At 56.2% G+C, this 12,366-nt stretch overlaps 1 protein-coding gene across 4 annotated transcripts in view; it reads left to right on the plus strand.

The window, feature by feature from the left end:
• Window positions 1–12,366, plus strand: part of TACC2 (transforming acidic coiled-coil containing protein 2) — a 187,420-nt gene that overhangs the window by 111,779 nt on the left and 63,275 nt on the right. The window contains exon 1 of one of the 4 annotated variants that reach the window (XM_044240662.1): window positions 3,174–3,256. The exons of the other annotated variants lie outside the window; for them this stretch is intronic. Coding sequence (XP_044096597.1) covers window positions 3,189–3,256 — 68 coding nt within the window. The 5' untranslated portion in view covers window positions 3,174–3,188. Of the gene's footprint in view, window positions 1–3,173; window positions 3,257–12,366 lie in introns of those variants that run through there. 4 annotated transcript variants of the gene reach the window in all.

Below are 12,366 nucleotides of genomic sequence, written 5' to 3' on the forward strand. Positions count from 1 at the left end.
GTCTGTATCAGGAGCCGTCCTTGAGCAGGACCGTAACCCAGGGCTGGGTCCGCAGAGCATCGGCGTGGGGTCCAAGCTAAGCAGCTTGTCTTGGGCGGCCTGGGCTGCTGTGGCAAAAACAGCACGGTCTGGGTGGTACAAACAGAAACATACGGCTCCCAGTTCTGGGGGCTGCAAGGGTGATGGCGTGGCCGGATTCCCAGCCAGAGCTATCTCACTGGTTTGCAGAAGGCAGCCTTGTTGCTTGTCCTCACCTGACAGAGAGGGAGAAAGGGGCGGGGGTGGGGGGGTGTGGGGGGGAGGGAGACCAGAGTGAGTGCACAAACTTGGGACGCCCCTGCAGCCCACAGCCAGACCTTGTCCTTCCAGAACAGCTCTCCTTCCCCCCACCCCCCTTTTCTCATTTTACATTTTCTGTCGGCTCAGTTACTAGATGACCAAATCTGTTTCAGTTGTGTGTAAACTAAGCAGCAAGAAGTAGTCAGTGAGGGCGTGAGCCTGCCGTGCAAGCTCACCTTGTGTGGATTTCTGTGGCATCGCTGGTCCCCATGTTGCACTTGTCTCTGCCCTGGTTCTTGGGGGGTGTTTTTGGCCTCACTGAGTTGGTGGCAGCCTGTGAAGTGTCAGTGGGTCCTGACGTTAGAGTCGTTGGGACTTGAAATAAAAGCAACTCATTTTATTGCTTCTCTGTTTCCTTTATGGCACTGACTTAGGGGAAAATGCTTCTCATAAAGAAGGAAAGAAAATTAGCATTGCTCAGCACCAGTTAGAGTCCTGCTCCTGGGACCCTATGTATACACATATATTATTTGATTTAACGTCCCAATATCCTGCAAAATAGATGCTTTCTCTCTTTTGCCCCCTGGGGAAGCAGAAGATCGGGATGGTTAAGTGTTTGGCTCCAGGCCACCCCACAATGAAGGAGAAGCCAGGATTTGAATTCCGGTCTCCTTTTGAAGCTCTCTCCAATTTTTTGCAGCGAACCCCTACCTGCGAGGGGCAAGGAGGATACTTGGATGGTTCTGTGCTCTCGTGTGTCACGAACGGAAAAGCAGATGGGTTCTGATTTTGCTTCTTCACTGCTGTAGTGCCAAGTTTGGCTCAGGGCCATACTCTCCGTGCCTAGGAAAGGGGTTGCTTTCCTTAAAAACCCAAGTCTAGGTTAGGGCTTTTGGAATCTTTAGCTCCCCGTGATAGGGTTGCTGGGACTCCCAACGGCCCACGGGGCCCAAGAGATGGGCTGTCTAGTGGGAAGCAAAGCCTCGGGGCATTGGAGGGGAACACAGGGCAGGATCCCCAAGCCCAGATGACGCCCTGCCCTGGCAGTGAGTGACAAGCAGCCAGAAGGTGCTCTCCAGAGCAAGCCTCCTCCACCCTGGCAGTGACCTTCCCTGCAAGAGGGACACAGTCATTAGCCGTCTTCATGGAAATGCAAAAGTAAACCTTCTCAGCGTTTCCTGGAAATTTCATGTTGCTGCGTCCTGGGAAACAGTTTTGATTTTTCTGGCTTTTTGTTTGACCCTAATCTTAAACAGGCACAGAGGAAAGGCAGCCCACCATGAAGTCTAGAACACTTCTGACATTATGAGCTGCAGACTGCAAAGGTCCTGTCCACATATCCTTGCCACAGTTTCAGAAAACACTCAGGGCATTGGAGGACATTCTCAGATGCTTTGAGCAGTTCTGTTTTCAATTTGTTTTTCTTTTAGCCCCAGTTTAGATGCATGTTAAGCTCACTACGGCGTGGGGTGAAGGCACACTGGGAAAGTGTAGAAGGGTTTTCAACTTACCCTCAGGGGCTCACTTTAATTCCCTTGTCTGTCTGTGTTTGGAGCTCTGGATGCAGTTGCACAGAAAGCAGAGCAGGGGCAAATGGTCAGGCTCCCAGGTGTGCCCCGAACCTCTGAACCTGAGACATGAAACCCTGCCCTAACAGCTTTTGATGAGAAGGCCCCAGCCCCAGCCTTGAACCTTTCTGAGGTAGCTGGAGCCAGGTGGGGGACCTGGCTAGGTGGGCACTGTTGTCCTAGCCAGGCTGTGGGGTGGGTGCTGGGGACACCACCATGGGGTATGTTTAGAATCACAGAGATGGGCCATTGGTTGGAGGTCACAGCAAGCTGCCTTTTCCCTGGACACCTGGTGGCCTGGCCTGGGCTCATCAGCTTGCCAGGCCTACAGTTAGGATGAGCATTTGCTCAGGGCCTCTCCGTGGAGAATTCACCTGGTGGCCAAAGGTGGGGTTGCCCACCCCATGGCTGGCCCTGTGCTGCTTTCTCTCCGCCTTGCCCACCGTCCGCATTGTGAGAGCAAATTGGAGGTCGGGCCTGGGCTCTCTGTGAACAGGGGGCCAGGCCCTGGAAGCTCCGTGGTACACAAGCTTCATCGGGCTCCTGCCTGGCGACGCTGCCCCCCCACGACCGAGGCGGCAGAAGCCGGCAGTGGGAGGCCGCACACATCTCATCCATTTCCCACTGCAGCCTGTTGACCTGCCCTCTCCGCCTGCACACACACACCCCAGGGCCGGGAGGTTTCTTTCCCTTCCTCCTGGAAGGATGAGCCAGCCAGGGTGAGATTACCCCCACTTCTCTCTGCGGTCAGCCAGGCGGAGACCACCACGCCCCTCCCCCCTTCCCCCCCTTCCCCAGCCCACAGTGCATTTGCATTTCAAAGCCACACAATGCGGGCGGTCTGGGCGAGGCTGGGGGAGGCCGCGTGGGTGCCGAGGGAGGGTCTTCGCCCTCCCTCCTCCGGCCCGTTTCCGGAGGCTGCGACGGAGCTTTGTGGAGATGCAGGCGTCGGGGCGCTCGGCGGTGATGACATCACCGTGTCACACACAGAAGCCGGTCTGCCGAGGGGTTTAGGAGCAGCTCCGCTTGGACCACACCGGCGCTCACGCTCACACTCGCGCGCCCCGGGCAGAGCCGCGCGCGCCGGCCACACTCGCGCACATCTTAGGCGCGCGCCGACCACACTCGCGCGCACACTTCCGCGGCGCTCGCTCCCCGGGCTCCGGCTCGGGCCCTCAGCCGCCGCTCCCCGCTGCCGCCGCCACGGATGCCCGCAGCTGCTCCCATCTGCAGTGCAGCAGCCCCGGCCGCCGGCCGGCCCGCCCCGGCTCCCGGCTGCAGGAACCGCGCCAGGACGCTGGCCCCGCTCGCGGCTAGTGTGCTCGCCAGGGCGCAGCGAGGATGGGAGGGTCGCAGTCCCTGCAGCCAGTCCCAGCCAGCGACCGGAACCTGGAGGCTTCCGAGGCAATGTAAGTGCTCCGCCGGGCCAGCCCGGACCCTCCCCCCGCTCCTCCTCCCCGGGTGGAGGAGAGGCTGCCTGGGCTTTGTTAGTGTCGAGTCTCCTGATGCGGGGGCAGCCTGGAACCGCGGCCGGCCCAGGATTCCCGGCAGCCTTGCGCGGCTTTGCCTGGTGGCTGCTCCTTGTGGCATTTGGTGCTCCCTCTGGAATGGGCATCTGGCAGCGCCAGGATACTGCCCCACCCCCACCAAAGGAGGCGGGGGACGAAATGACCCTCTGGCGTTCGATTTCAGTTCAGCAGGCCAGTGCATGTTCCGGGGCTCCTACCGTGGGCATCTTAACTCTGCACCCCCGGCACAGTGGTATTTCCTGCAGCGGATCGGCCGGGCCTCTTGGGAAGAGCCCCTGAGTGTGGCAGCTTGGTGGCCATGGAGACAGACCAGTTTAGGGGCAGCTGGCCGCGTGGCCAGCAGATGGTGTGGATCATGGCTAGTGGACATTCAGTCCTCTTAGCCTAGGCATCATCCACACTCACTCCGATGGACACTGTTGGGGCCGAGGCTGCTTGCTATTATTTGTGAAGCCGGCCCAAGTCTTGTCATTGGTCCGCCAGTGGAAGCCGGGTTTGACTGTGCATTGATTCAGGAACCGATCTTTTCTCTAAACCGCAGAGCTGATTTGCCCAGAAGTGGCCTTTATCCTGGCTGGGTGTTAGTTAGAATTGCCATTTCTGTATGGTTTGCTCCATTTCCTTCCCTGGCATGTCTGGAGGATGGGGCTTACCGAGCCGATCTGGCTGCCAGGGGCACCTTTCGGCAGCTCAGGCTCGTGTCCAGAGTGGGCCTTCCCATCCCAGCCTTACCTACTCTGCTTTCCCAAAGAGAAGAATGTGTTTCAGAAAAGAGTATTTTTGGGGAGTTTGGGGGTGGGGCAGTAGGTAAAGTGGTTGCTTGGTGAGAACCATTAATGTGTTGATTAAAAGATAAGCGGGGCTTGGTCTGCAGGTGTAGTAGGGACGGGGGTAGTAGGGACCCCGAGCCATGTGGGGCTTCCTCCTGGTCCCCGAGCCTGGGCTTCAATGAGGAGCTGTCTCAGTGCGGTGATGTAATGCGGGGCTGAGCCTCATGGTTTTCCAGGGTCTCTTTAGCCATAGTTAGGAGCAGGTGTGCACCGATCATTTGTCTTCATCCTTGTAGCTTGGGAAAGGGTCATCTTACAACGGGAGGCCCATCAAGCTGGAGACTTTTTTTTTTTAATGCCATGAGCCCTGGACTATGCCTACCCTGTTTCTCGTCCATGTGTAGTATTGTTAGATGCGTGGAAATACAAACCACCGTGAAAGGTTCCAGCCTGGGCAGAAGAGAACAATTTCAACCTATTTTTTTTAAGTCTCTAAACAGGAAATCAGTGAGTGGGGGGGGGCGGGGAGGAGGGGGGCAGTCCCCAGCTAGCTGGTATCAGGTCTCACGCCTGTCAAAGAGCAGACGGGACTTGGAAAAGACAATGTGACCACATGTTTGGGAAAATACGCTCCTCAGCCATTGGAAATTGAGCTCACCAGCCCCTAGTAGCCCCGCCCTCTTTCCTCATCCAGTTAACAAATGACCCGTACTCTGTTGGCTGAGGGCTGAGTTTGGGGGAGATTCTGTTTTAGGCAGAAGCTGCCTTTTGGTAAGGTCCCTGAGATTCTGCCTTGTGGGGATAGTGGTGTTGCAGTGAATCTCCAGTCGCACGGGCCACATTGTGCTGGGAGCCGCTTATCAGTATTGTCTGTTGATTTCTTCCCCGTGCACCAGCCCGGGGTGTGTCTCCCGGAAGGGCTGCTTGTGCGATGTCTCTAAATATGGGTCTGTAGGATAGTCGCTCACAGATCCCACTGTCCATTCGCCTAACCTTTTTTTTTTTTTGCAATGAAGAGAGAGGGAATGTTCGGGGCTGGTGCCATGTCTAGCAACGGCTCTTCTCTAAAATCCCAACTCGGCTGTCTCAGTAATCAGAGCTTGTTTTTCCAGTACAGGGTCACTCATTTCCAGTCCAGAGGTTTAAAAAAATGTGTTAAGAGAGCACCCCTTTTCTGTACAGGCACAAGCCTTTCACGATAGTCTGTATTTCTATGCGCCTAAAAATGTGTGTGTGTGAGTAATAACAGAACTCAGGGCAGCACCTGGTTCAAGGAGGAAAAAGGAGGTTCTGCTGTTGTGGGGGTTGCGGGGATGGAGACGGACTCGGGGTGCACACCTGCGGAGACACCATCCATGAAACCTGGAATCCAGGGGGGCCATTTCTCCTTTTGCTCTGTGGAAAGGTGGGCCTGAGCTGGGCCTTTGCAGAAGAGTGAAACCCAAGGACCGAGGGAGGCAAGATGATCTGGAAGTGCCTGCAGGAATTTTGTTAGTTCCAGGATGTCTTTCCTTCTGATTTCAGGTTTGGGGGGTCTTTGGGCAGCTTTTGTAGCCCCAGCTGGTGGTGTCGCTCTGTACAGAGTGCAGTCTGGTAAGTGGGTCGGGGTGGGGTAGGTGAGTCCTGGGTCTCCTGCTTGGTCTGGAGGAGCAGGAAGGCCCTTGGTGCTGGGAGGTGGGGCAGGGGCTTGGAAGCTCTAGCACTGACCCTGCCTTTGCTCCTCCCAGGGTGGTCTCCCGACTCTCCATCAGCTTCGCCCAGGGGCTTGTTACAGATGTCCTCAGGGCCCCCCCCCCCCGCCCCCGGCCACCAGACTAGCTGAATCCAAATCTCCACTTAGCCGGAGTTTTGTTTTTGTTTTTAAGATTTTTAAAAAAATTTATTTGACAGAGAGACAGAGATCACAAGTAGGCAGAGAGGCAGGCGGGGAAGTTAGGCTCCCCGCTTAGCAGAGAGCCTGATGCGGGCCTTGATCCCAGGACCCTGAGATCATGACCTGAGCCAAAGGCTTAACCTTCTGAGCCACCCAGGCGCCCCTAACGAGAGATTTGTAAAGATGCCAGGTGAGTTGTATGTAGAAAAGAGAGTTTGAGAAGCCCCGAGCTAGCTAGGCATCTCCTTCCTGGTCCCTGAGGAACTCTGACCACTTCTGGGCTGCTTCTTCGCTGTCCAGGAAAGAAGGTCCAGTAGCAGCAGTAGCCTCTGTTTCCAAACAGAACAGGAGTGGCTGGGAGAGAAGAAATCCTCTGCAGAAAACACTCCTTCCCAGCGTGGATGGCTGGACAGTGGGGGGTGGAGGGGATGGGGGGGAGGGGACAGGAAGTGCTCCAGGGAGCATGGCAGCGGCTGTGGGTCAGACTGGCCGCTCCTGCCTGTGCCTTCTCTCCCGGGCAGCCCCTTGTGGCTCAGCCTCTGCTAAGTGCAGCAGCAGGAAGTATTTTACCCTTTGTGTGGTTGGAGCCGCACCCCCCCCCACGCCCTTTCCTAGGGCTCCTGATCAGCTAGGGGAACCCCGTGCCGCCATGCTCCTGTAGATCAGAGTAGGAGGGCCAGGCCAGGTGGAGAAAGGCAAGGAAGCCAGGAGCAGCCGGCCTTGGTGGGGGTGGGGGAAGGTTGCACATGGTGGCAGGGACGCAGTGAAGGTTTTACGCTCCTCTCGGACTAAGAGAACGATGTCGCCTTTGCCAGGACAGGAGAACTGGATTGGGAGCCTGGGGGAAAGTTGATGAGTTTGGGCTGCGGTTTGACAAGCAGGTGGGCTGAGAACAGTAACTGAGACAGTGGCTAGGCCAGGGAGAACTTGTGGGTGGACCTCATGGGGCAGGGGACAGACCTGTGCACCCATCTGAGTTACAGATGAGAAAGTAGAGGAAGCAGAGACTTGGGCCCTTCCTTCTCCTGTGGCCCCCGATCCTCCGTCCTCTCTTTCCGGGTGGGAGGCTGTTCAGTCCCCACCTGCCTCCCAGGGTTTCTCAGAGGGGAGGACCCTTGTCTGTGAAGACTCAGAAGACAAGAGCACCGGGCTGTGGCAAAAGTGGGGACACTATGTGCCTGGAAATTGCTGTCATTTCAGTAGCTCGGAAGGGGCCGGAGAGGGCTGCTGGAGCTCCTGATAAGGATCAGTCTTTAGGCCTCCCTGGATCTTTCATGAGGTGACCCTTGGCGAAGTCATTTCGCTTAAATGACAGCATCCCTGCTGCGGGCTGCAGGTGGCTGTCCAGCTCCAGGAAGTGCCTTTCACTTTGTATATTAGCGCTGGACGAAATTTAGTAGTTTTGTTCCCCCGACCCTCCGAAGGCTGGGCAACTGGGCATTGCCCGAGTCGTGAAGGAATCTGCTGGGGGCTCTTAGTTCAGGTTGCTGGGACAAAAATACCACAGCCGGGGGCGCTTCAACAGCAGACCCTGTTGGCTCTGGGTTCTGGGGGCTTCAGGTCCCGGGAGGTCAGGGTGCTGACAGATTTGGTGTCTGGTGAGGACCTTCTTCCAGGTTTACATATGGTTGTGCCCTCCGTGCTTCCCTGGCCACAGCCAAGGGAGCAGAGATTTGTGGTGGGGGAGAGAGGGGAGGAGGATGGTGGAGAAGGGAGAGGGAGTACGGGGGACGGGGGGGGGGCGGGGAGAGGGAAAAATATGTGTCTTTTTTGAAGGAGCTGACACCATTCACGAGGGCTCCACCCTTGTGACCTAATTACTTCCCTCAGGTACCACGTCCAGATGCCAACACACTGGGGATTAGAGTTTCAACAAATGGATTATGGGGGTGGTTTGCAAAAACATGGAGTCCGATAGCAGGTACTTTTCCTCGGCTGTTGTTCCTAGATGCGTCCAGTATGGCCCCTGTTGCCCTTTACTGCTTTCTCTGTGGGGCTTACCTGTAGGCTTTCTCTAAGGTGAGCTGACGGCCAAGAACATTCCAAGGCCCTCCGGGTAGCTGCCGGTTGCCTGGGAACTCATGCTGTCCCTTTCTGCTGGGGCACTGGGCTGGGGCGCTGGGCTGGGGCGCCGCCCACGGATGGTGGGGTGAGGAGCCAGGACGGGCGAGCGTTACCTCTGGGTCAGTGGAGTCTGGGCCACTCTCCCCGCCTTGACCCTCAGCCCCCATCCCCATGTTTCTTTCCACTGTCTGCGGGTTCTTTCTGTGGCTCTGTCTTTGGTTGCCTAGGAACCACTTCAGCCAGCAATGTGATTGGCTGTCCTTGCCAGCAATGTGATTGGCTGTCCTTGCCAGCAATGTGATTGGCTGTCCTTGCCAGCAATGTGATTGGCTGTCCTTGCCAGATGGATTGCCTGAGATGGGCGAGTTCCTGGGTAAGCAAAGGACGTTGAATAATTCCCTCCTCTCCCCTTAAGATTGATGGTGAGGACTTGGGCACTGCACACAGTGGCTCCGTGAAAACCAATTGTTCATGGACTAATGCTTGGGTTTCAGCCTGGGTGGGAGTCCTGGGGCGTGGGGCTGGCTGGCGGCGAAGAGCCGACTTAGCCCGAGTCGCTCGCACACACCCAGCCTACGTGGGCAGTCGCTCAGAGGACACTGTTTGTACTTACAGACGCAGGTTAGCCGTTGTTTCTGGAGAGCAGGTGTGTGCTCTTTGCATCACGGAACACGGAAACAGAGCTGGATGCTGCAGTGGGAAAGCCGAGAGTGAGGGATTCTGCAGTCCCCGGCCCAGCAGACTCGATTTAGCAGAAACTTTCATGTGCTGGGTGTTTCCCCTTATAGAACTTTTATATCTGTGAATCCTATGAGACACGCACTTCCACCCCCATTTTATAGGTGAGGAAACCGAGGGCTCTCTGAGGTTGGGAGAGCAGTCGGGGGCTCAGCAAACATTTTTTGTACAGGGCTGAAGAGTAAGTACTGTGGACTTTGCAGGCCAGATGGTCTTTGTTGCAGGAACTCAGCTCTCCTGTTCAAGTGTGAAAGCAGTCACAGGCCATTAGTAAGCCGTTGTTCTAGGCAACCCTGTTTACACAAGCAGGCGGTGGGTCATAGTTTGCTGACCCCCTGCCCCCGGTCATACAGCTGGTTGGGGTGGCACAGGGCTCCGTGTCCCCTACCCTCATGACCGTATATGAGCTCAGGGATCCTCAGGTCTTTGGCCTGGGCCAAGCTGATGTCTCTCTCTGCTCTCCCCAAGATGTCTCATGGACTTGAGTACTCTTCCATACCAAGAACGCCTGGTCTCTACCCTTCCCTCTCCTCCGAGCGCCAGCAGCTCATTTCGTGACTCCTCTCGGGTTTCTGACAGAGAGCTCGGGCTTTGAGTATCTAAAACTTAACTGATGACTTTCCTTCTCTCAAACACGAATAACCTATATACGCACCAACCCAGTCCCAGTGCCCCTCCCTGTCTCAGCGCATGGCTCCCTAGCCAGCCAGCTGCTGCCCCCAGAAACCTGGTAGTAAAGTCTGGTCTTCTCTTCCCTCTCTTTCCTTCTTCCTTAAACACAGGGCCTGGATCATGGCCCTTCCCTGTGTCTGCTTCCCATGGCTTTCCATCTGAAGTCCTGGCTTCCCCGTGGGGGGGAGGGTGCTGCAGGACTGGCCTCCCACCTCCCCTTGCCAGCTGCTCTCCACCCACACTGAGCACCTGTCAACTCTTTGAACATGCAGTGCTCAGCCATCTCAGGGCCTTTGCATGTGCTGTAGCTGGTCCAGAAAGCGTTCTGTGCTGTGCTGGCCGGACTGGCTCCTTCTCCAGCTTCAGTCCAACATAGCTTTTTCTGCCGTTACTCTCCAGTGCTGTCCAGTAGAACCTTCTGGGATGATGGAAAAGTTCTATAATCCGCACGGCCCAGTATGACTGCCACCTAGCCACATGTGGCTTTTGAGCCCTCAAAATGTGGGCGGCCCCTCCAAGAAACTGGATTTTAAATTTTAATTGAAATTGCTGCGTCTGGCAGGAGAGAGTTGTGTTGGACACCACGGCTCTGTAGCCTTCTCCTGTGTGAGTTCTTGGTAATTCTCTGCCCGTTGGTAGTTATTTGCTTTGCCTCTTTCCACGGGTCTCGTCAGAATGGAAGGATCTTGAGAGCATCCGTTTATCCTGTTTGTCCCCAGTCACTCGCACAGCACAGGACATGCTCGCTAAGTGTCTCATTGAACGCATATAGCACAGTCATTGGCACATCTGTTCCACACTGAGCCCGCGGAGGGGGGCCCGCAGCGGGGACTTGGGGGGCAGTGGGAACTTGACTGGACCTCAGGTGTTAAGGTTCTCCGGGCCCCATATGAGGACTGGACCCACGGCCGCAGGGACAGCCAGTTTGGTGATCGGCCTGCCTGTCGCCACCGTGTGGTGACACAAGAGCCAGCCAGTGCCACTGGCTGAGGGACGTGTGACCCTGTCTAAATGCTGTTCCCACAGCGTCCCAGGAAAGTGCACCATGGCTCAGCGGCCAGCAGGTCAGTTCCGTGACAGCTGGGGCAGCTGGGGCCTCTCTCCGTCTCCCTTTCTCCCCTCTCACACGGTTTGCTCTTCTTAGAGAGCTGTGTGCTCAGCTCTGCGCTCTCTCTGGCCATCTCTCGGTGGGTGTCTCTTGCCGCCTTCATCTCTTCCACCTGAGGAAGCCTCTTGGGTAGACGAGGCAGCTCCTGCCTGAGCTCCAGAGGCTTCAGAGGAGGCTGGGGCAGCGGTGGGGCGTGGAGGGGGGAGCGTGGGGAGGCGGCAGAGGGGGAAGCGTGGAGGGCAAACTGCAGTGGATTCCTTTTGTTTCTGCGTTCTTAGCCCTTGCAAAGGAGAGCAGCTCCCGGGGCCAGGAAGTTGAGTCTTCTGCACAGGTTCTGCCCCGGCTGTGCAGGAAAGTCCCTGCGGGGCTGGTGGGCTTCCTAGAGCATGTTTTGCACCTGCTAGCCCTCCTGATTGCAAAAGGTAGTTTCTGGATTGGCCCCTTCCACGGTTTCCTCTGCTTCGTCCTTAAGTGGAGGCAGGAGCAGCCTCTGGCTCCGGGCAGGGGTGGGGGCAGCCCCCGCCCAGTTTGCTCTGTGTCCTCGTGCGGCGGAGAACGCAGGCCAACTGTCCGGCCCAGGGAGCTGCTCTCCGCATCCGGGCTTCGCTTGCTCCAACGTGTTTGTGGAGACCCAGACTCAGGGAATTTTAGAGCTGAAACGTCAGGATCTTAGAAGTCATGGGGAGCCTATTTTTGCCAGAACGTTGTTTCAGATCCCACAAGCCCATCATTTGTGAAACACCACTCGGGCCTTTCCTGCTGGTCTTCATTCAGAGAGTCTGGCAGTCATTTGAGTCTCTTTAACTTCCGATTTGCTAAAAAATATATTTTTAGATGGACTGTATCGTTTGATGAGCAGGGACTGGGGCTTCCTCCCAGGGCAGCGAAGGTGCTGAGATTGCAGATTCTCTCTCCCCAGAGGAAGGCAGTGGATGGTTAATTTGGGGATAAAAATGATGGACCGTGGGCCCATGACTGTGGCCTACCCTTGTGTCTTACCTTGTGTCTTTGCCCTAAAGTGTCATGTTTTTTCTGATTCCTTCCATCTCCTCAGGGATGCTCAAACGATCAGTTTCCAAAAAAGGTGGTTGTTTACCAGGTTCATCCTGAGTGGGACTTGGCTAAAGATAGACTCTTTGTTGAACTTGAAGCTTGGCATCTGTTGGAGCTCGGGCTGCTCTTTGTCTGGGCTGGGGGAAATACTCAGGGGAGCAGAATGTCAGAGTGAAAGTTGCCAACCCGTGTGTGGCTGGCTTGCTTTTGGGGGGAGCGGCGTTTCCCGAGGCTCTCCCCGGTAAATGCCATCTCTAATGGGGATCAGGTCTGGGTCTCTGGAACTCCGGGAACAGTCTGGATCAAAGGGGCCCAACTTCTGAGAGTTGTTCCTCTTAACCATTCATCGGGGCCCTGCTGGAAGTTCATAATGGCTAATTGTTCTGTGGAGGGAGGCAGGCCTGGAAGTGGGAGTATTTTCCAGGAAGAAGGCTGGAGTGGCTAGCTTTACTTTAGGGAAAACATCTGTACACATGTTGGTCATGCGTGGAATTTCCTGGCCCAGCCTCGTTCTGAGGAGGATCCTGGGACTGTGTTCCTTTTCTCTAATGCTCAGGGGAGAGAGAATGGCCCAAAGGCACACTCTCCAGGGCAGGGCTGTGGGGAAGAGAAGGTCCCCCCACAGCATCAGTGTCCGAGGGACCCTGCTCTTGGGGAAGAAGGTGGAGGGGACTGGGTGTAGAGTGTGTGTGAGGCTGTGGGGCCGGAGCAC

The sequence above is a fragment of the Neovison vison genome, chromosome 2 (genome assembly GCF_020171115.1).
Source record: "Neovison vison isolate M4711 chromosome 2, ASM_NN_V1, whole genome shotgun sequence".
NCBI lineage: Eukaryota > Metazoa > Chordata > Mammalia > Carnivora > Mustelidae > Neogale > Neogale vison.